Raw genomic sequence first — 25,165 nt, 5'->3', positions numbered from 1 at the left:
ACTGTTTTTCAGCCCCCAGTGATTAATAAATTTAGGTAATGAACGTCAACAGTTGCTAACATCACAAAAAGAGACAGAAACAAACATTATGTATCTTGCAATGAACAATACATCACTTATAGGTGCCATAGGGATAGAACCTGAGTCTGATTAAGTCTCGGGATCCAGTAGCCAATTTGCACAAAATGCAAAGGGCAGAAAAAACATGATGAACTTCTCCAAGACTATGCAATCTTCAAAATCCAGACACTGGAAAACCATGTACATCAAATGCCCTGGCATCTTCAACTAATAAATTGTAGGAAAAATAAAATGAAGGAGGAACTTTGGAGTACAGACTTAAAAATTCATCCATAATTTTTTTATGGGTAAATGAGCAAGACTAAATTGTAGTAACTAAGTATATACATTTATTTAAAAAAAACTATAATAAAATAAAAGGAAGTGATGACTATAAAACTCAGCATAGGATAGTGATTACTTTTGTGGGAAGGGAAGGGGCTGAGATAGGAACAAGACACTTGAAGGGCTTTCAGGGGTTACGTTACAAGTTTTATTCTTGACCTTGCTTATGTACTTATCGTGGTAGGCTGAAAAATGGCCCTGAAGATATTCAGGTCCTAATCTCTAGTATCTGTGAATGTTACCTGCTATGGCAAAATGAACTTTGTAGATGTGATTAAGTTAAGGACCCTGATATGGGAGATTATCCTAGATTATTCAGGTGGGCCCTCAATGAAAGCAAGTGTCCTTGGAAGCAAAGGAAGAAGAAGGCAATGTTACCACTGAGGCAAAATGCTACTCCTGGCTTTAAAGACGGAGGAGGGTGCCCAGCGCCAAGGAATTCAGGCCCAGGAGCTGGAAAAGGTCATGGAAACGGATTCTTCCCTAGAGTCTCCAGAGGGAGTGAAAACCTGTCCATACATTGTCTTATACCTAGTGAAACTGATCGACGTTTGACATCCAGAACTGTAAGAGAATAAATATGTGTCATTTAAAGCCATCAAGTTATGGTCATTTGTCAATGTAGCATAAGAAACTCATACACCCGTTAAGGTCTATATTTTTATGTGTTTTTTGTGTTTTCTTTTGCATTAAAATGATATAGATAAAAAGAGAGAGAGAGAAATTTCTGGTGGATGGTCTCTTCTAGAAAGTAATGAATCAAGCAGAATTCTATGGCGGCTGTAGAAACATGTGGCAGAAATATCAAGGAAGCCTTTCACATAACAAGTAGGGAGCTGAATCAAAAAAATGTTTAGGTTTCTTCCAACCCAGAAATCTTATGATTTTAAAATTGAAAATAGTAATAATAATTCTGATTTTTCTGCTTAACCATGGTGACAATAATAGAACTTTCCATTTCAGAGCTCTCCATTAAGATACTTTTAGTTTTTTTAGAAGGCCTGTTTTCCTTATTTCTTGCTGTGGCTAAAAAGCTAGTTTTCTTTGACATTTACACCAGCCACACAAATCACTCTGACTGTATTTATATAAAATGTTGAACCACAGAAAACCTCCATGGTTGTGGTTGTAGTTTCTTTCCTTCAGGCTTCTTACAAGTCCCAAATTACTATTAATATTGTTATGTTTACCTTGCATAATGGGATTTACCTGCTAGGTCTTTTCTATTTTTCTATAATTACTTAAGGCCTTCCATCTCTCTCTCCATATCTTACACTTTTCCAGGGGGTTTTTAACTCATTTTGCTAAAAGTCATAAAGACAATTATAGTATACTGGGTAAGTGAATGTTGATATCAATTTGGGTGGTGAATAGTTCAACATTTCAAAACATCATAGATGATCTGCACCATGCTAATGACGTTTGGTAACAGAGCTCATTATCTTATGCTATAATCATTTCCTGGAAATAAGCAACTGCAGAGTATTTTATGTGCTTATTGCCCAGGTAATAAGCACATATTACCCAGGTATTTACTCAGGTAAATATCTTTGGAAGACCAAAGCTATTTGCAGCAAACATTTCTGATGCCATGCCAAGACACAGTGACCATTGGACATGAAAAGAAATATTTAAGAGCCAGCTTTTATGTTTTTTACCTAAAAATTGCAATACTGTAATATGTTTAAAATGTAAGGGTTGTATTAAATTTAAAAAACTCACTTCCAAAATATCTTATTCTAAATAGAATTAAAATAATCCAGTAAAGGCAGCCTTGAATAAAAACCAATGAAAAGTAAACTAAGAGATGAAAAGTTATAATTTTGATTTCTTATTTACCTGATAGTATTACTTATGGTTTGTTCTGGGTAAAAATTAGGAACAAAGTTCTACCTGCCACACAAAGCTTATATATATTCATTTCTCATAAAATTTTATAATTTCTTGGTAAACATTTCATGTTCAATTTTGTCACTTTCTTGGGTAGTTTTATAGTCCTCTAACTCCAAGAAGATGGCAAGATAAAGGAAGTGGGCATGAAATTCTCAATCAAATTAAAAATACCAATTTAGGCTCCCAGATGTGAAATTGTAATGGGTAAAGTCTTCTGCATTAATCCTTTTAGAAACATGTATATAATTATTTGTGGAATAGAAATAGCTCATTGATAGCAAAGGACAGAAGGTCCCACCTTCTGCCTCATAATAGCCATGCATGATTATCAGCTTTCTTCGCATACCTGTGAAATAGTACTGGACATGCCTAGTGCACAGGCATGTTGTGGAAATCAAATAAGATTCCCTAGAAGAAGCTTAAAAAAGGAAATGTCTACAGAAAGATTCTGAAAAAGGATAATCTCTTGACCAGCAGCTAAAACTATCTCCAGAATATCAAATCAACTAATTTAGTCAAAATTTTGTAAAACTGGCTAAGGCCCAGTTTTACTTTATACACACACACACACACACACACACAAAACACACACTTACATATGCACATATATATACATGTATGAAACCAAACTGGCCACCTTTACTTAAAAGTAATCAATCTAAAATTTTCAGGCCATTTAAGGGATATTAGACGTTATTTAATTCACCCGCCTTATTTTACAGATGAGAAAACAGTTATGTATTTAAGCGATGTATTCTCAAAGGAGGTGAAATTTGGAATTAGAGAATAGAAAATATTCCTCTTTTTAGGTAAAATGCGTATATATAATATAATATATATATATGCATGGATGTGTGTACACGTATGTATATATGTGTGCGTATGTATGTGTGTGTGTATATATATATCCTAAATAGATGGCATTACTATTTCATCAGGGGGTTATTAGGAAAACCATATCTGAAAAGGCTCCCCTAATGGAGTGATAATGAAAACACACTAAGTCAAACCTATATGAGAGTCCAAATATCCTAATTAAATATGGTGCCCATTCCAGTACCCTACAGAAATCATAAACTTTCTATACCTTGAAATTACACAACTCTGCATACATAACCATTTGTCCTTAAGAACAACAGAATGCTGTCCTGAGGTTGTTAGAGTTATTTATGATTTTAAATTGATAACCAAATCATTATTTGTAGCTTGATATCAATAGGTGCTATTATTCTGGAAATAATGCGTAGAAGTAAAAAAGAAAACTTGACTTGAAAAATGTTTATTCTTGAATGGATTGGACTCACCTGGCTTCAGGCTGGGGTGGGGTAGGGGTGGCAAAGACTGGGATGTGAGTGGCAGATTTAGAGATTGAAGTTCTTATGACTCGAGCAACAGAGAATGGTCAGACTAAAGTGATTCATTAGCTTAAACTGCTTTTAATCTTATAGTATATAATTTCAAACAAACAAATTCTTAACATAAGAATCAAGAGATTCAATGAAGAGAAATAAATCCCATCATATAATCTTACCTAGGTGCTTATAGAAATATTTCACTATATTTTCTAATACAGAAATGAAATTAATTATAGAATCATAGAATTCCAGAATTGGAAAGAATTTGATATTAGTCAAACCTCGTTATATACATGAAAAAACTAGGGCCTCAGAATTACAATATTAAAATTGTGACCTAGAGTTTTCTTTTAAAATTCAGTTGCACAGAGATATATCAGAGATGTAATAATTACTCAAGAGGTTGTTAATACTAAAAAATAAGAGAATACATAGCTTAAATGAGACTGTAAGTTCCTTATCTTCAAAAGTAATTGGAACTATTATTTAGGGTTTTAAAATATTTGAATGTGAAAACTGCAGAATTATAACAGTTCATGACATATTGTTGTTTTGGCCACACACATGAAGATAGAGTTTCCAGTGATGTTCTGGTGTTATAAGTAGTCCTGAATTCACTTATGACAGAAACAAAGCTATAAAAATATGAAAGCCATCATTAGGAAGCCAGTTGCCTGTTTTCCAAGCATAAGCACAACATTTATAATGATTGAATAAAGACCAATGTTTAAAATAAGCTACAATTTAAGTAAATGAGACAATGGTTTTTAACACCTACAGCCATGCAGGAAAAGCTAAGATACCTACCTAAATTACACTGAAATAGATTTTCATTTTTGCACAAAAAGTTACTTATGTTAATCTGGAATTCCTAAACACACACACATATGCACACACACACACAAACACACACACACACAGAGAGAAACGACAAAAAAAATAGAAGCCCTTTAGGGTGTCTAAAGTATTAAAATATTTTTATACTGATATGTGTATGGGCAGTTTAAAAAACCTACATTGGATCTAAGCAAGTTTGAGTCTACATTCAATCTTGGATCTACAACTTTATTGCTGTGCTCCAAATAACAGTCAAAAATGGAATAAAATAACATCATATCAACAATATCAAAGAAAATGACTTTCTGAGTTGTTTACCCCAAACTAAAATGATGGGGCTTGCAGGTTAGGTGGGTGAAGAAAAGGCCATAATTACACAACACTGTAGAGGTAGCACGATTTGGAGATTAAAATAGTCCTTAGAGTTCTTAATCAGTTATTCTTTAGAAGGGACTCTGATTCAATTGATTTTTCTCCGTATTGAGGGGATAAATCAACGATGGAATCACCTGCAAGAATATTTTGGGACAGAGACTTTTTTTTAGAAGAAGCAATGTTACTCAACTACCATGATAAGAGAAGAAAGGAGAGCTTATTGACCATTTCTGACTTTAGACATGAAAAATAAATGAACTAATTCTTTAAAGACTTTCTAATCATCAGTCACTGCTGTGAGGTAGTCACTTCCTCTCCCAGAAGTAGAATATGTGGATTAGGATGTTTATCTATCAGAAATATTAATGCTTATACTTCTAAGCAACAGAGACAGAAATGCTGCTACTAATTAATTCAGTTACTCTAAATTATAATACTTAGTCATAAAGTACACATCCAATATCTAAAATTATACATTTTTAGAAATTTTGTTGATAAAGTTTTAGCATTGCTCAGCATTCATGGTTAGTTAATAATTTTTAAAAGCAATTTGAAACATAAAAGATTTAACACAGGCTTTAGTATATTTTAAAAACAATTAACCAAGTAAATGTTTTAAATTAGAATCGTTTCATGATTGCCAAATAAAAATTCTTCCCAAAACCACTGTTATAAAATATTTCATCTCATTATGAGAGATGGTATAATGTGAAGTCCATACAAACTAATAAATCCTCAGAAAATTTCTACCCCATCTCTCACTTTGATCTTCTGGAGAGGGAGGGCAGGGGATTCTTCAGGGTTCATAATAACAATGTCATTTGTCATAAGAAATCATATTTTATAATTTCACAGGAGCGTAGAAGAAGAGAGGTGCATGGTGTGGTGAGGAAGAGGGTTATATTCACAATTAAAACTGTGAAATGCTAAACTGCATTATGAAGACAAATAGGAAAGTACAACTCCATTGTTGAAAACAATTTCCCTCCTATCAGTCCAAGGATTCATGCATCAATATTGTAGATGAACTGTTAATTACAAAATCAATTAAAAATTATTTCTAAAAACAGTCACGCGTCCCTGGCTCTCATGGGGGCAATTTGGGCAGAAGGTCTCATCTCACTAGGACCGCGCCAAATCACAAAGTCGTCATCCACAAGTAAGCAAAAGCAATCTGGTTTTTCATTTTTCAGCGCGGCTGAGCCCAGCCTGAGATTGATCGTCACATATGGCCCCAGAAAACAAACTGTCAATACCTTGAATGCTGCAGAATTTGAACAAATAGCCGTCCGCCCATTCAAGCCACTCATTGCATCCCATTTAACAGATTTTATTGACAGTTTCCTTCTTGTAATTAAAGGGAAAACTACTGGCCGGCAACCAAGATAAAGTTCAAAGATAGGGTCAAAACAAAAGCAGATGGAGGGGCACGGTGTGACTGTCAATGGTACATAGCATCAGAGCACGTTATTGACACACAGGTATCTAATGATCGGCACGTCATTAAGGAGGGATCTATCCTGAACTTTATGCAAATGCTAAAAGAGACTTAAGACCATAATAAAGCATTAAGAGAGGCACAAAGGGAAAAACAACAAAGCACCAACGATTTTTACTTATTAGAGGTTGCTATTTTAGCATGTTTCAGTTCGAATGTAAAGACCAGTTATTCCCATAATTCTTAACCCTTACTGCATAGGCAGAATTGGACTTCTAAAGAACTCCAGAATGTAAGAAAACTGTTCTTTGATAACCAAAACTCAAAGCAACACTAAATATATTTTCCCAATTGCACAATTTGCATTTTTGAGGGAAAAATGGTTTGTGTGTATCAACAATTCCCTTGTTTTAACTTATGCATAAAATACAATAGAAATTATTTTGTCCTGGGAGTGTCCATTTATGCTATTACTACAAGAGCTTTTGCTTTGCCATGATCCAAATTAGTACATGCATTAGTTGATAAAAGTTTCAAAGCATTCAATAAGCAAGTAAAATGAAATTAATTCCCTTTAAGTATATTTTTCTTATTTCTAACTTTTCACTAGAAAGCTATACTGATTATAATTTTGCTGACTCATACAAAATTTACAAACCAGGTCTAGCAAATCCCTAAAGAAGTTAAGGAGAGGGGTAAAACTGACATATTAAAAAAAATGTAACAATGACTATGTCAGTATGCCAACCTGAATTAGCAAGAGCTATAGCTTTGAGGGTGACAAATTCTTCTTTTTCCAGCTTCATGCTCTTGTATTTCTTTACCAGCTGCAGGATAGCATTATTTAGATCAAGAAGGCCTGCTAATTTGGACTGGTCTTCGTCCATTATATAATCGTCTGCATAGACAAGTTCATCCTCAAACGAAAGAGACCGGTATACGACACCAAGGATCAAAATTTCCATCCAAGCACTCTGCAGAAGGCTCATCTGGTCCGCCAGGGACAGCGTGGAGAAGCCTGCATGGAAAGATGGGCAGATCAAGTTACTTTAAAGCCATAATTTCATAATGCAACATTAGTTTCATATGGTAGCTGGCTTCTGCATCAGTGCTCAAAATTATGCTGAGCTTTGATTAGAAGCTCTTAAAATTTTCCCTGGATCACTTTGCGAACAGCAAAGTGAAAGTCACAAACCAGCTTCTTCAATTTGTGGGTATTTGCTATAAGTTTTATAGACACAGCTTAGGGGAATATAATAGAGATGTTGTTTTCTTTCATTCGAGGAGAAAATACCATGTAATCTTTAAATATACTTGATTTCTGGTTGAAGTCTTTAGGAAAATCTTACAAGAAGTCAGATTTTCAACTATCTCATCTCTAAAAACTACTATTGGTAAACAACATAAAAGTAAAAAAAAAAAAAGAAGAAGAAGGAGAAGAAGCAGCAGCTTAAAATAAAAGGTAAACAAACAATTTAGGCCATAGAGCTCAGCACAACTTGGAAACATTTCTGTATAATATTAATAATTACAAGCACAATGGATGATGAGTTACAAATAGGTGAGCCTTCTTAATTGGCTATTTCTCCCCACTGATATTTAACATGACTTTCTTTTAAAATTAGTGATAATAGGTATAAAAGAAAGTGTAATATGTAGCAGCCTGGCCTCCCCACCAAAGAGAAAAGCCTCGTTCACTATTGTTATTAAGATCCAATTGTTTAAAAAGTTAAATATAAATAAAGGTAACAGGGTTTGGTGCAAAGGAGTCAGATTCTGCATGTAAATACTGGCTCCACTTAGCTACTGGCTCTTTCACCTTGAGCAAGAGAAATTAACTTGTCTCTTAAATTTCCTATTTGGGAAATATAAAATATCACCTACCTAAACATTAAGCTATAACCTGAAATTCAGTAAGTGTTGTTGTATGATTAATATATGTTCTTTTTATCTGAATTACCTATGTGATCACTTCAATTCTTTTCTGCAAATCTGGGATGCATTCATACACGCATATTTAAAGTCCCTCTGAGCTTGAGAAAACATATGCAAAAAAATTAAAAAGAAAATGTTGTTCAATAGAGAAAGAGGAAGCAGTACAATTAAGCCTACTTAGGAGTGAAGATATATATTTATATATCAGAGGGACTAGATCTGTATTCTAAAGTGAAGATACCTGATGATCAGAAGCTTTTCTCAAGTCCTAAAAAAGAAATGTTTCTTAAAACTTCACTTTTATTTCCAAGTGTATGCCTAAGACTTCTAAGGGTAACCATCCACCTCATGGCTTCTGAGGACAGTGGTACCATCATTTAAGGTCCTGCCACTAGTAATTCTACAGAAAGGAAGGACCATTTTTAATAATGCAACTTAAGAAATCTATTTTTACTCCCTTTCTAGACATTATTATCCAAATCATAAGTAGCCACTGATGCCCACCCTTTTTAGGCTGCTGCTTATGGTCACTGTTGCTGTCCTTTTCAATCATATCAAATTGTGGGTATCCCATATGATATTAGAAACTACAGCACAGTAAAGAAAAGGAAAGGATTTCCTGACCTATTGGTGAAAAACAGTGATTTGCCATTTGGTACCATTAATTATAAGTGCTTAATAAAATCATCAGAAGAGATGAGTCAAGCTTTTCTTAAGGGAATCTTTAAGATATGTGTAAAATGCATTTCTTTCATTGTTTATCATGGTGCTTACATGTTATTTGACAGGATTTCTTTTGGACTGGCTGTGTAAGTCTTGTTTCTTATTCTGCTTTTGTCATTGCATTTGGGGTTAAATTAATAAATATCCTTTTAGGGATATAATAGCTGATAACATTTTAAACAGCGATTCAACACAGAAAACTAAATTATTTAACCTAAATAGGTTAGGCTCCAGATGCTTTTAATTTTAGCAATGTTATATTCACAACAAACAAACAGAAAACCACACTGCTCTTTTTTTCTATTCCCGTCCAAGGAAAAAAGGTGCAATGCAAATCCAAATATCAATCTCAAGAAAACATACTAAGTAAGAATTTCTTGTGTAAATTAAAATACCAAAAAAAAAATCATCTGGAAAGTTAGGAGCAAAAATGAATGGGTCTTTTCAATTTGCCTTAGTTTTCTTGTTCCTTTTCATGCTCCCAAGTCGCAGTTTCTCTGCAGCAGCAGATGGACAGAGCGTGTAGCCCGCAGCACCTTCCTGTGACAGCCCTATTCTCCCTCCCAGACACTGCTGTTAGTAAATAGATTTACACATTCTCCAATCTCCACACATCTTTCTGCCGAATAATTAAAAGCAGGATGATTAGTTTATTGAGTGGAAGGAGGAACTTTTTTATTGAGGTCCATCCACGATTTTATCAGGGCCAGCACTTTTACGGTTGTCAGGGGGGTGCAGGCATCCAATTTTTCTTATCTGCCTGATTAATACAAACGCTGTTTCAGGACGCATTAATTAACAGATACAAATCTACGTTCTCATGGAAGGATCAATACGGAGAAGAAAAGAGGCATCAATGTGAATTTAGTGCTGATGATGGAGAAGGCACGCTATCGACATTTACGTGCACGGAAACTTTAAAGTTGCACCGGGCCCCCTTTGTCCCTGTGATTTACAAATTAACAATGTTACAGCCATAACAACATTTCGCACATTTCTTTGGGGTTTAATTGAACAAAAAACAATAAAATTTCATTTTTAAAGCTGATCCTGCAATTTGTTTCTTCTATATTGATGGTTGTGTGTGTGTATGTGTGTGCATGTGTGTGTGTTTATCCTTCCTGCAAACCTAACTTTTTCCTTTTGCTTCTCTATGAAATAAAGAGAAGGAAAAAAGGGGAAGAAACAGCTCTCCTTTTTTTTTTTTTTTTTTTTTTTTTGGTGAGGGAGCATGGGGAGACGGATATAGCACAAAAGGTTTGACACATTTGCTTGATTGATATCCTCAAGTATATTTCAGCTGATTAAAGGAAGTACACTTTTTGCAAATCCAAAGGAAAAAGGACAATCTATGCCTTACAAAATAAAATAAAAGTCTGAACTTCTATCTTTTCTTGGTCTAGAAATTGCTGGCTCTCATTTTACCCCTTTCCTACCACACCACTGCAATCTGGAAGCTAGTACCAAGAGCTCTCCTGCCCAAATGCCTGAGCAGCAGTTAAGACAGCCTTGTTATAAGATAGTCATGTTCATCTGGTCACTAAGGAGACCAAATACATAATAGAAATTTTATCTTAATTCCATAAAATTATTTTACTTTTTCTTTAGGAGTACTAGCTACGTTGCACATACATAAAAACGCATGGATAAAATAACATTTTTATCAATAGACCTGAGCAATGTATAAAATTCTAAATAACCAAGGCCTAAATGAAAATGCATGTTTTAATAAGCTGAGTCTAAGGAATTTTCTTAAAACATAATTGCTCTATTGGCTTACACATGATTGTATCCAAATGATAATTACTTGTTTATGTTTTTACCAGGTATTTAATGGTAGTTTATAGCTCTTGGGCTACAAGTTAGAGGTCTTCATCATCTGTAATATTTAGCTATCTTTGGAGAGAAACATCTTTCCCAAGTGAAATAAAATATGCTTTGCAGTTGTGTCATTTGAACTTCATGTTTTGTACATCCTGGGACCTTAATCTTTGGTGTGTGACAGGTTATAGTTTTAAATGTTCAGCCGTATTACAGCTTTTTAAAATACACTGATACCATGGCACATTTTTTCTTCCCCAGCTATAGCCCATTCCCTGCATATCGCTGACAACTCTGATCTCTCTTCATCTCTGTCCCAGAGTCAGTGCCATTTAATGTATCTCAGGCATTTTGCTTGCAGAATGACTCTCTACCTTGACCCGCAGTTAAATAGCATGTTTATCTGCAATACAGTGTGCTCCAAATAAACCAGATGACAGTTGGGAATAACATCATTTGGAAGGATTGAAAAGCTTCTCAAGAGGCAGGTACCCCTGAGGCAATAGGCTTGAAGAAAGCATGTTTTGTGCCAACCGTCTTGCCTTCTTCTACTGGAAACTTTGGAGGTTGACAGTGGTGCCATGGGCACTCATCAAGCACTGTTTAATTTTTTTTTGCTTTTTTTTTTTAGCCTGGCAAACTGATGCACTTTGCAGTCAACTTACAAAAAAGGCTAAGCATTTGAAAGTGTGAAGGGCAAAAAATATCTGACGGCTAGTCTTCAAAAATACACTTTCATTTCAGAAAGCATAAATGTTTATTTCCTGAACAGAGTGTTGACAGAAATAGGCTGCAGTGCAGGCATTTGGGTTTAACCCCTGCTAGGCATTTTCTTCTCGGCTGCTTTCTTGAAATAGAGAGCAAACATTTTAAATCTTCAGGGCATCTGTTAATATCAGTTAATCATGGCATTGATTTGCCTGATCACAGTTTTTGAACTGTAGTTTTTCTGTTCCACACAGAAAAAAAAAATCAACATTTTTCAACAACTAGCATATCATGCTAGAACTGTAATTATGCCATAATGACTCACTGAGATCACAAACGAAGTTCATTTTGAAAAGCTGATTAAGCAATGCTACGTAAGCTAGATTCTTTTCTTTCCTGTACAAATAAACCTAATGTTTACAGGACCCAGAGAAGAAAAGAATAACAGTGGCACTAACATTTGGTCTTAGCTACCAATAGACACACAGATGCATAACCCTTGTTAGAAATAAACTTATTTTGTATTTTTAAGCCAGATGTTCTTTTCACATATGGGGCAGACATATCACTTTGTCCTATGATTCACAAAATACACAGCTCAGGAGCTTGTAGGAAACTTTATATATATATATATACACATATATATATAAGTTATATATATATACATATATATGTTATATATATACATATATATGTAAGTTATATATATATATAGTCTCTTGCAGGAGACTATATATATATATACACACACTTTTTTTTCATGAACTGGAACTCAGTAGGAGCTAGAGTTAAGCAGCTACAGATGGTTAACTGCAGAAGTGAAAGCTGGAACATCTACATGGTGCTATCAGAAGCATTTTATTTACAATTTTTCTTTAAAAGAGATGATAATGATTATATTATGTTTGTACTTAAGCCTTAAATACAATACCTATAATACTATTCTTTGAATCTTTACTCTTTTGGGCTGACCTTAATCCAGATTTCAATAATTTAGATTCAATCACAATTGGGTGAAATGTAAGAATAATTGACAAAAATGGAAAATAGGTCCCTTGCTAGCTAATTTAATCATTTGTTTCAACATTTGTTGATTCCATAAGAAATCTATTTCTTTATCTCTGTTTTTATACTTTAAGTAGGTTTCACATTGATTTTATGGAACTATTATTTTAAAATAGTGGTCAAACAAGACAAGTACATATTCCTAAAATCTAAAAGGCAGGACTCAGGTTTTAATACAATTTTGTATATAAGGGCAGAAGTGACCACCTTCCATAAAACTGAGCAAATGATCTAAGCAGTTGTGAGGAACTAAAAGAGAGGAGAACAGAAACTCAAAGGTAATATCTACCAGTCCAAAACAGAATTATCACTGTTAACTGAATTTACAGGTGCAATTGACCACTGACTACTCATGCTGATTACATAAACAACCAAATGAGTTTACAATTAGCCCAATCATAGGAACAGAAATTGAAAACATGCCCCCATAGACGTGGTGAAATGCTTTCTTTAGCAATTATTCCTGGTTTTCCAATCAGCTTGCTAGAAAAATTTAAAATACAATAGCAGCTCAGAAAAAATATTTCAAGTGACAATACAGGAAAGACTCAACATGATGACAAGAGGTTTTGTTTAGTTTTGTTTTTTTCCTGTGAGTGGGAGTTTTTTTTAACAACTGCCAGCCTACTTTGAAAAGTACTAGACACAGGGCCAATGAATGCCTAATAAGAATGTAAAGACCATCTACACGGAGTGTGCAGTTCCTCTTTGGAAGTCCTTACTTACCCCTACTTACCTAGTACTTCTGAATGACTGGAGAGGATCTGAAATAATTCCCTTAGCTTTTCCCAAACTCCCTCTTACTTGACCTCAAGTTTACTTCTTTTGTCCTTTCATCTAAGCCAAGAAGAAAGAAAAAATGTCGGGGGGCATGGAGGCAAGTATAGGCTGAGCTGCCTTAAAGAGGGAAATCTAATGGCTTTCTTTTCCTACAACCTTTATTTTTTACTAGTTGAAAATAAGTTCTGCCTGGAAAGCAGACTGACTGAAATTTGTTTGGCCATCAAGAAAATAGGAAAGCAATGCCATATAATATAGGACTCTAAAAAATATATTTAAAAATGGCATTTTTCAGTCTAACTTTGGGATTAGATGGATACTGAATAGGGAAAAACACCATTTGGAAGCCACACTTCTGATTTGAAAGAAAAAGGATCTATGCTTGAATCTGACTTGCTTTACCAATGTACTGGTAGAACTAGGTCAAGAAATATCAGAGTGCTTCAGGGAACTGACCAGCGGTCCATAGAAAACCAGTCCCACTTTGGAACCAGATATCTAAACACTATCCTCTTCAGGAAATTCTCAAGGGGTCCCCATCAAATTTGGTCTAATAATTTAAAATTCAAGCCTCCAAAATAAACACATACAGGCTCTATCTTGAACTTTGGAGAAAGCTGACAGATATCTCCACAAGCCTTTAAAGAGTCTGTGGAAAACATTTAGCAATAAATGCCCGTAAGATAAAGGTTTATAGTCAGGAAGTGATGTCTGGGGGGAGAGGATAGTGAGGGGAACTATAACTTTGAGGTCTAGAGATCTGACTACAACCAATGGTATTAACTTAGCCCCTGTGATGATCTGATTTGTGCCATCCCACCCAAAAGATGTTAGAGTCCTAACCTCCAGGACCTGGGAACATGACCTTATTTGGAAATAGGGTCTTTGTAGATGATCACATTAAGATGAGGTCATTAAAGTGGGCCCTAATGTAATATGACTGTATCTTCATAAAAAGAGGATATTTGACACAGAGATGGACATGTGCAGAGGGAAGATGATGTCAGGACCCAGGGAGAATACTACCTACAAGCCAAGGGATGCTTGAGACCACCAGAAGCCAGGAGAGACAGGAGAGAAGGAGAGACAGGAGAGACAGGAGGACCAGACTCGCCTGCAGAGCCCGCAGAAGGAACCCAAACCTCCTGCCACCTGCTCTTGGGCTTCCAACTTCCAGAGCTGTGAGCCAATGTATTTCTGTGGTTTATGTCACCCAGTCTTTGGTACTTTGTTTTAGCAGCTTTAGCAAACTAATACAGACCCACAGGTGACCTTCTTATGTGTCAATTGCAAACTGTGGACTACACACTTCTGAGGAATCTTCCAGTTCCAACAGTTTCTAATTCAGAATAAGAAACCGAGCTAATCATGAAGCACAAGGCTGTCTGGGTAACGGTGAGCACCTCAGACAAAATCCATGGACTGGGAGTAAATAGACCTAGAATTGGGTGCCATCTCTGCCACCAAAGAACTGTGAAACTCTGAGGAATGACTCAACTTTGCTGGTTTCTGCTTTCTCATCTGTAAAACTAGAAGGTAGAAAAAGTATTCCTGAAGGTTTATTTCAGCCTTAAATTATTAGGCTTCCAATGGTTCTACTGTGACAAAGTTCAAATCACCTAGTATTTAGAGTATCTATTACAAGTGAAGCACTATGCTCAGTACCATTGGAATATGCAAAATGAATAAGACATAATCCTTGTCATCTAAGATTTTATAGCACAGTAAAAGTGGATAAGACCATAACAACCAAAAAAGAAAAGTATTGCAAGGATGGATCCAAGTATATGTCTATGCAGAAAAGGAGAGTTTAGTGCTTGGTTGTACACATTCTCCTAAATGTATCCATATCCATCACTTTCTCTCCTCCCCTCCATCCCAGTTTTGGTTAGGCCTTCATCATCCTTTTGGGGTAAATTTTAACAGCATCCTTACCAAAATCCTTTTATATCTTGTATTTCTTTCTTCCATCCTACCCAGGGCTAGTCAAGCAATCTTTAAAATATGAAACCTACGCCATTCCCTCATCAAAATGCTTTCTTGGTTTCCATATCTCCTACATGATAAAACTGAAACTCTCTGGTAGAATACAGAATTTCTTTCATTGTTTGTTCCTTTTCCCTTTCCCTGCCATATTTCCTAAAAAATCTTCCTCTAGTAATTCCTCCATGGATGTCCTAACATGTTAAGTGAGCTCATTTTCCTAATCCTAATGTCAAAACCTACAGCTCCACTATTTCCCTAAGCACCGCCATCCACCTGCCACCTTACTCTTGGCCCTTCACTGATCTCTCACCAAGTTTTCTCTTTTATACATGTGAAATCATTCTCAAATACACACACTTCTTTCCATTCTCATTGCCATGATCGTTGTCACTAGGTAGCATCTAAGGGCACTTGTAAAATATAAATGTGAAGATGAAGATGAAGACATAAGCAGGAGACACAGAGCTGAGTGTAAGTGACCCCTGAAGTAAGGGAGTGGATGTGAAGATCTGCTGCTTGATAGATATATCTGTATCCTCTGGACAGTGGTTTGCCGTGTTCTAGATAAACTCTTCAAGGTGGAGATCTCTGATTTGTTTCCTGCTATGTCTCCAGCTCCTCAAACAGTGCCTGTCACATAGCTGGTACTCAGTAAATATGTGCTAAATGAATGAATAGAGAATTCCTCAACAGCTCATTGACTGGCTTTCAAAAAGATGTGACGTTAGGAATGAAAAGACCGTTGCAGGAACCAGATCCCTCCCCCACAGAAAATATATCAACATATAACAAAAAGGGGTGCCTAATGCTTTTTCATTAATTCAATGAATGTTTATTAAGGCACTGATTTCGTATAATGCTCTTTGCTTATAAGTGCCTATAAAGTATATAGGATTTTTATTTGGAGCCACTTAGACTCTGATAAAGTCCTGCCTAAATTTATTAACCTCAGCCAGTTCTCTTCAATTTAGAAGTAAAGTTGATGTTTCAGTCATATGGACTAGCTGCTTCTCTTATATTTATAAGTAACCATTCACAACAGACTTCATGATAATGTCACAATTACTTTTTTGTTATTTATAAGTACTGTCATTAATTTATCTACCTATCCTAGTTGTACAATTATTTTGACAATATGTATACATTTATATTCTGTAGCTTGCATTTTAAGCCTCTGAAATACTAACCTAGTGAAGTCATGGATGAAAACAATGCTCATTGCTTCTTTCTACTTGCAGGAATAAAATATTATATGTCTACTTTTTTAACGTAAATTTTTAGGCAATCCCAACCTAATTTTTGTCAAGTGTAAGAAGGAGCTTCTCATGAGAACATTTTCCACACTAAAAAATTTGCAAGAAGATTGAGAAATCCTGGCATTTTATCATTATGGGCTGCTTCACTCTGAATCAAAAACAGCAAGGAGGAGACAAGGCAATAAAAATGCATACATAAGGCGTCCCCTTCTCAGTCCAGTTTAGAACAATGGGTCCTCACTAGGTAAGCACTCACTTGTCAGAAGTACTTGCAACACTACAGTCATTGCAGCACCGAGGGAGTAAGGGCCCTTCCTATGATAAAGCAGCAGATTAGACAGTTACAAACAGCAAGGAGGGTTCTTGTCTGTTATGTCCTTTCACTGTGTCTTTACACACAGGTGTTAATGTAATTTAAATGCCACTTAGACATGTTTCAGGTTTATCAGACTAGTTTGTGTATCCATTCTTACATAATAATTTCAAACAGGAACCAGTTCTACCTGCTGTGGGAACCTGCATAACTATAGATAGCTCTATGCAAATAATCTGGGCAAGTCAAGCAGAATCTATTTAAATCTAAAAGAAATCAGGTGGGACTTTGAGGAAATGAAGCAGGAACCAAAAACATTTTTTAATAGGTCAGAACCAGGATCACATTATTTTGATATGAACTTTGTTTTTCCATTTATGGCTGGCTGAGAGTTTGGATTCATGAGAAAATTATTCTGTTAAAGATTATAATTTTTCATTGAAAATAGAGATATGAGGAGAAACACAAGCAGATGAATTTTGTGACTATACATTTTAGGATCAAAAATATGCTTTTTGAGTCATGCAAAGTTTTAATAAACTAACCACTATGTTATTAGTAGAAAATGTCATTTGTCGGGCTTCAAAAAGAGATAGGCATGCCTCTAAAACTCTTTAAAGCTGTCGAAGAGGCAATCCCAGCTGTAATTTTTGGTTAACTTTTTTCAAACAACAAATTATTGGCACTTCTGCCTCCCTTTCTACTTTTTAAGATTTGATTTTCACTATTTCTAACTCAAAAATATATTTAAAGTATAAAATGAATTTTTATGAATTTTCATTTTCCCACATGTGAAGTTTAATAATAATATTTTTAAAGGTGAACTGAACTGCTTTTCTTGGGAATATCCCACAATTAAAAGAAATTTATAATTAGTGACTTAGCTGGCCAGGTGCGGTGGCTCATGGCTAATGCCAGCACTTTGGGAGGCCGAGGTGAGTGGATCACTTGAGGTCAGGAGCTCGAGACCAGCCTGGCCTACATGGTGAAACCCCATCTCTACTAAATATATAAAAATTAGCTGGGCATAGTGGCATGGGTATGTATTCCCAGCTACTCAGGAGGTTGAGGCAGGAAAATCACTTGAACACAGGAGGCAAAGGTTGCAGTGAGCTAAGATTGCACCACTGCACTCCAGCCTGGGTGGCAGAGTGAGACTCCATCAAAAAAAAAAAAAAAAAAAAAAAAAAAAAAAAAAAGGGGTGGGGGAAAGAATAGTAACTGTTATGGTTGCTTCATTTCTGTTATTTGTAATCCAACATTAGAGTCTAATATTGTAAGAACGTTTTAAAAAGCACATTCCACACACTGAATAAATTGAAATAAGCTGTAGTGAATTAGATTAAAATATAGATAGATATATTAAGGTCTATCTATCTATCTATCTATCTATCTATCTATCTTCACTGATGTAGTACAAGAGACAAAACTAGAAGGAAAAGAGAAGTGCTCACTGGACCCCAATCTGATTTTGGATTAAACACTGCCTATTCAAGTAAGGTGAAAGTTCAAAGTTTTTCCTAATACTGCTTGCATTAATGAAGGTAGAGTTGCTGGCTTTAAGGCTCAGGGTATCTTGTCAAAAAGATCTTTGTGTAACTGTTTTCCCGTTTGTGAAGGCCTCACCTACACGCACATTAAGCACAGAATGACAGGCATTGTGAGAACCTGGGTCATTTCATATGGGTTAACCTAAAAATTTGAAAATTGTATTTAAGCTGCCACGTACAAAAGGGAGTTGTGATTATCTTGTGTACTTTCACTGAAATGACCAAGAATCAATTCTATCTTGGATCTCTAAAAGAAAAATTGCTTATAATTTCTGTACTGCCTTTAAAAACATAACTTCAAATCCTTTCAGAGTTACCTAATTGGTCCCTTGATATAGAAATACAAATTCCAATAAAAGCACTAATTATTATAGACTTAGTGTTTGTGGAGTTAACGCTGTTATCTCTTCTTGTCTTACTATTACTAGTTACAGGTAAAGCAGAAAAAAAAATGAAAATCCTTCAGGTGTGCTTTTCTCAATTTTCCTAAAATAGAAACTATAACTCAGTGTCTCTAACATATGCCCTAGGAGGAGGAGAGGCAGAAAAAACAAAACAAAACAGGAGGTCTTCTGCGTAAATGGAAGTTAAAGGATTTACAGCATAGGCCATTAAAAACAAAGTGCCATATGTATTCATGAAAGAACGTAGAAGAAATATGTTATCCATGAGATGCATGTCACAGATATGAAATTATAGCATGCTGACCCTGAAACTCCACACTCAAATAATATTAGAAATCCTTACTACTGATGCTTAAAGACCTAGGCATAATTTGTGCTCTGGACAGCATGGAAAAACAGCTTCTCTGAATTTCTATCTCTGAGAGTTCGGTTTAAAGTCAGGCTCCCACACTGTTTTTCTCTGCGGCTAATGAAGATCTGTTTGTGAATATTTACTCCCAAGTTCACGGCTGGTGTTTGCTGGCTCAAGCAGAGCTAAGTCATTATGGCTTGGCATACGTTCCACTGGGGAGGCGACCAGTTATCTTCTCATTGACAATAGAGGCAACCCCTTCGATTCCTCTCAGCCCTCCCTTCTTCCTCTCTACACTATCCCCAGTTTGGATGACTAGCCAAGTTAAAATGAAACCAAAACAAAAACATCAAACAACACAGCTCTCGGAATTCCTCAACCATATGAATGCAGAATCATTATCAGTGGTAAAAGGCTGCCGGTGGTATATATTTACTATGGATATATGATACACAAACCAAACCTGTGCCTCTTATAATAATTCTTTCTGTGAAGATCCTCCATTCAAAGTAGAACGGAGAAGGCAAATGTAGCTGCAGTTAAAAGCCATAATTCTTCTCCTCCCCAAATAAACAAGAGCACCCACAGCAGTCCCTCTAACCTTCCCGCTTTGATCTGCTGGAGAGTGCATTTACCTTTGTATCCCACCTCTCTCCTAGGCTGTGACCATTTCCTTTCATGTCACTGAAACCCTGCAAAAAAACCCCAGGAAATCCTAGAAGTTTTTATATCAGGTTGATTCAAGGAAATACGTGAAGGAAAATACAAGGGTTACCATATTTGGAAGTTGTCCTGTTTCCTAACTAGATTTGAGTAGCATGAACATTACCTCTGGAGGCAGAGACTCTTCTGTCTACAACAGTCCAAAATGAAAGGGGGAGAAAAAATGGAGAAAAAAAAAAAAGCTGCCTGATTCTAATACACCTAATTAGCCATCGGCAGACTCTTAATTGCATACATTAGGATGATTCCATAGTGGAGATTAATTCTAAATATACCCAAGCAGCTGGTTAAGATGCCATGGATTACAGTGTGGACTGTACTTTTCCACTTAATTAGATATCAAAATTAAGCAGCAACAAGCATTTTGACATAACGGGGATCAAGCCGCTGCTTGGTATCCCAGAGCTGCACTAAAGTGACCGCTAAACAGAGCTGCACAGATGGAGGGATATTAAATGCCGCACTGGAAAGTAATTTCAAATAATAAAATATCAATATTTACATTTTAATTACCCCTACTGAGAGCTGCTCTGTCATTTTCACTATTGCCGACGCAGCAAGGGGTAGTGGAATGACATTGCGGCTCTGGCCGCAATGACTATTTTGTTTCCATTAAAGAATGACAAGTGTTTTACAGGCAGTGACACTCGATGTGTGAGCAAGAATGACAGCAGATCAGAAAACTCCTATTAAGGGACTAAATGCCTCAACAAGAGAGTTTACTCTGAGCACCAGCTCCTCCTTGAAGCACATAATCCTTTCCAAATTTTCTGCTGAAAGTTTATTATTGGGGAGGACCAAGGGAAGTTTTAGTTTCCCATGAAATATTTAGATCCGTAAAACATTATATGATGATTGTCAATTTAAAAACAATTAGACTTGACGGGAACAAATATCCAGAAGTTATGTGTAAATCACAACGAGGTTGGGGGTTTTCTTTTTTCATATTCTCTCATTTAAATTGACAATACCATTGATGATGTTTCCTGGAAGCATATCTATTTCTTACCGAGTACATGGATGAAAGCTCGGGATACAGCTTAGAATAATTATAATAAAAATATTGGACTTGTTTTCACTATCTTTTCTTTAGCATTTTATTGCACCTGACTAGCTCAATTATAATTTCCTTGATAGAAAATAAAGTCCAGGATGGGTTATAATTTGTATGTGTAAATGCACATCCATGTGTATAAATACTAAATACTTTAGTTTCTGTTATTATTTAAATGTAGCAAATTCCTAGTGGCACTTACAGGCCCTCACCAAATTTAATTATTCTTTATTGGGTGTGAAGATGAGATGAAAAAAAATAAAAGGTATATATTAGATGTGACATGCTGCATTCGCAGGATAATAAATGAAAACGGTAAAGTCTTCCTTTGGGGATGCCTGTCAAAACTGTAGAGATCTTGAAAGAATTTTAATGCCTCAAGATATGAGAGAGTGTATAAGAAAAACTCCTTGGTCAGTATACTATAGTAGGCAGTTAACTGACCCCCTATCTCAGAGCCTGCATTTATTTAATGTGTAGAGATGAACAACCATAAATGTGATAAATGGCTACAGCAGGAGGCAGAATAGAATTTTTCAAAGAAAAGAAAAGGGAAGTTGGGGAGTTCTAGAGATCCTTAGCTGCCTCTTTTACTCCCATTCTTTTTAAAGTATCAGTTTTGAAGTTGAAATAAAAACTCGATAATAGGCATGGTATACTAATGCATGTTCCCTAACTAGCGGATGTTCCTCTTAACAAAAAATAAAAGTGCAATTGGAAAGTATTTCCTAAGCATCCCTAATGCTTTTAGGACAAGACAGATCCCATTTTTCAGCTACTAGCACCTTTTAATTTCTGAAAGAGCCACGGTTGAAAATCTTAATTAATTGTTCCATACTGCTTCAGGATCATTATGCAATGTAATAAAGGCCGTGTAATTATGAAATTTTACAGCCATTATCAAGGCTGATGGCTCGTAATTCATCCTCAGCTGGACCCAATGGCTTTTAGGCACTAGGCTCCTTTTTGATGAACTACAGACAGATCTATCAGGCCCAAACAATATCCAGGCGAGGCAGCTATAATAGCTACCTACAGATGAAGCCATAGATAAAGATAAACTATAAATCTACACACAAATGCAGGCACGTTGCCTGGGGATGACAGAAGAGAGAGGATGAGACACTTGGGAAAGGTAGTTGCTCCCACGAAGGCCGCCTCCTGCGCTTCTCGCTCATTCACTCCAGAATGGGGTGGATTTTATAAAAGACAGCAAAACCCCATTGAGCATCTCATTTATTCTCCGTATCTCGAAATCAAATGAGAGAAGGAAAGGGTGTCCATGAGCATTGTATTTAGTGCATTATTTAAAGGGCAGAGACTACTCAGATATCCTAATGTCTATTTCAGTAGTGAAAGAGAAAACTAGATATATGGGATGTTATTCCTGGCACATAGCACTAACACAGCAATCCAAAATAAGTACTCTGAGACAAATTCGATTATAGCTCATGAGTATCTCTTTCATGGATATTAATATCTTTAAAACAATAATTCAAGAACAACAAAAATTCATGCTGAAATGTAGGCAGGGAAAATAACATTGTATTTATACATAACTAAAACGTTTGTAGTTCACATGTATTGACTCATTTTGGAATGTAGGAGTTCATGTAGCCAAATAACTGATGCAACTATTCTGCTTAACGTATTTCTGACATATCTCTTTTGGTGAATTAAGCATTTCCATAAGTTGTTTTACACATAAATGTAAAAAGGTCATCTAGGAGGTTCGTTTGACAACCGTAGGGGTACACTCCAGGGAACATCTAGCTCAACTCTGCCTTTAGGTTGTGGCAACATCATGGAGCTGATGCCCTCGGTCCTTTTGACGGCATCAGCCTCATGTTGGCTCGTTTCACGAATGTGACCAGATAGCTTGTCTGCAATGTGGCTTATCCCAAAGGAAAAGCCCATCAGTGGGTCAATCCAAGTCAGCCTGCAAACTGAAATGATGGACCATGCAGAGAAGGCAAGAAAAGCAGCAGGATGCATGGAGGCTGAGTGTGGGGTTGATGACTGACAGAGAGTTAGGGTGTATGTGTGTATGTAAGAGACAAGGGTGTTCATAGGCAAAAGGATGTAATATTGGTTGAAGTGACATCAAGTCTCCAGAAAGCACAGCTTGAGACTGTTCACTGAAAGTATGGATTAAGAGTGAGAGAAGCTGACTTCAGTGCAATCTCAGCTACTAACTAGCTGTGTAAACTTCAGGCAGTCACTGAATTGCTCAATTTCCTCATCTGCCAAATAAGGTTGCTAGACTGGATGATGCTCTCTCTGGTCTATGGTATGCTCCAGACTAAACCTTCCACTGAACATCTTTGATGTTCCTCAATATGGACAGGGAAAACATGAATCCAAAACAAGCCTTTCCTGCATGAATGGACAGTCTTCCTGCCCGAATCAAGGCTGAGTGTATTTTATCCTGCAAACATGATCTCACCTCCCATATTTTAGATAAATGAAGGACATCAGATATAAATACCCTTGACCTACTTCCCTTCTTGTCTGTAGCAGGACTAATTCTTAACACCTTCTCACTTGTCTGTAAGTTAAAGAGACTGCTCTTTCTTCCTAAGGAAGGCCTTTCCTATGTTCTCAATCCATCTGCTCTGGCCACCTTGAAGATTTTGATCCACCAATTTTCTACTTGGTCCCTCTCCATTTCTTATACTTATAATCTCTCCTTCTCCTCAAGTTCCATTCCTTCATCCCTCTATTCTGATAAAATCTTACTTCCATACTGGCTCTTCCCCAATAGCTAGCTCTCTGTCTCTGTCTGTCTGCCTATCTGTTTATCTGTCTTTTTCCCTCTCTGTTCACTGCATCCCTTCACCACGAAAATTCCTGACAAAATGGTGTACATGCACTTTTGCACTAAATTCATCTCCATTCCACTGAAGTCTGGATTGCATCTCAGCTCTATCATACTGTAATCACCAATGACCTAATTGCCCAATCCCATGGCCTTTTCAGATCCGATTTGATCTCTCTGGACTATTTTGTCCAGACTGACCCCTCTCTTACTTCCTGAAGCTCTTTCCTCCTTTTGCACTGATAAGACATTTTTCTCTTGGTCTTTCTTCTTTTATGCCAATCCTTTTAATGTAATACTTTAAATAATTCTGTGTTCACTTCTTCTCTTCTTCCTCTACCTGCCCATCCATACATATCTATGGATGTAACAAAACTATATCACCAGTACCCCCTTCTCCCCAAAGAGCAAGCCTTTATATTTCTGGTTTTTTACAGGTCATTCCCATAAAAATGTCTCAATGGCAACTCATATCAAAATGTCTAAAATTGAACTCATTTTCCTCCCAGACTTAGATCATTTTTAAATACTGAACAACACAGAGTTGAAATTTGGGAGTTAGCTATGTTTTGACTTCTATGTCCAATTTTTCCTATGAAATATCTCATTTCCAAAACTAATTTCTAGTCCCACTGTCTAGCTCAGTTCCTCATTGTCTTCCACCTGAACTAAGTCAATAGCCTCCCAACTTACGATTTCCCTGACTCAAGTCTCTTTTCTTCTAGATCTGTATTAATCAGGGGTCACCTCTTCCCTGTTGTGATGGTTTCTCTCTGTGAGGTCCACAGAATCCTTCATTGTCAGGGCCCAATTTACTTTTCTTTCTTCATTTTTTGGTAAGAATGATGATGATGATGACAATTATTATTACTATTAAAATTTGTAAAATTCACTCAGTACTAAATTCCAGTCACCATGCTAGCACTTCCATTTATCATGAGCTGGGCATTATGAATGCAACAAAAGAAAAATATGGATTCTTTGGGGCCTTATATTCAAGGGGTGGGGTGGAATAAATAAAAATATAGCAGGCAGTGGTATAATACTGCAATAGAGAAACATGAATACAAAACTATGAGGGAAAATGGGCCCTGGGATGGAGCATGGGGAAGGAGGAGCTGCTGTTGTAAGCAGTGGGAGAGGGGGTCAAGGAAAGCCTCACTGGTACCTGAGCTTTGAGCAGAGATCTGAAGGAGGTGAGAGAGCAAGTCCTTTGTCTATCAGGGTGCTATAGACTGACAGTTTATATTCCTCTAAAATTCTTAGTTGAAATCCTATCGCCAAAGGCATGACATTAGGAAGGAGGGTGTCTAGGAAGCGATTAGATCATGAAGGTGAACAGAGCCCTCATTAATGAAATTAGTGCCCTTATAA

General features: G+C 36.3%; 1 protein-coding gene across 46 annotated transcripts in view; it reads right to left on the bottom strand.

Annotated features, from left to right (window-relative positions):
* ESRRG (estrogen related receptor gamma) overlaps positions 1-25,165 on the bottom strand; it is a 640,701-nt gene that overhangs the window by 8,888 nt on the left and 606,648 nt on the right. For all 46 annotated transcript variants that reach the window (XM_063791940.1, XM_063791925.1, XM_063791978.1 and 43 more), the window contains one exon: positions 7,052-7,321. In XM_063791940.1, the coding sequence (XP_063648010.1) occupies positions 7,052-7,321 (270 nt within the window). The remainder of the gene's footprint in view (positions 1-7,051; positions 7,322-25,165) is intronic.

This window comes from Pan troglodytes, chromosome 1, assembly GCF_028858775.2.
Source record: "Pan troglodytes isolate AG18354 chromosome 1, NHGRI_mPanTro3-v2.0_pri, whole genome shotgun sequence".
Classification (NCBI taxonomy): Eukaryota; Metazoa; Chordata; class Mammalia; order Primates; family Hominidae; genus Pan; species Pan troglodytes.
Note: the sequence above shows the minus strand (reverse complement) of the source record. Positions and strands in the feature narration are given on the sequence as shown.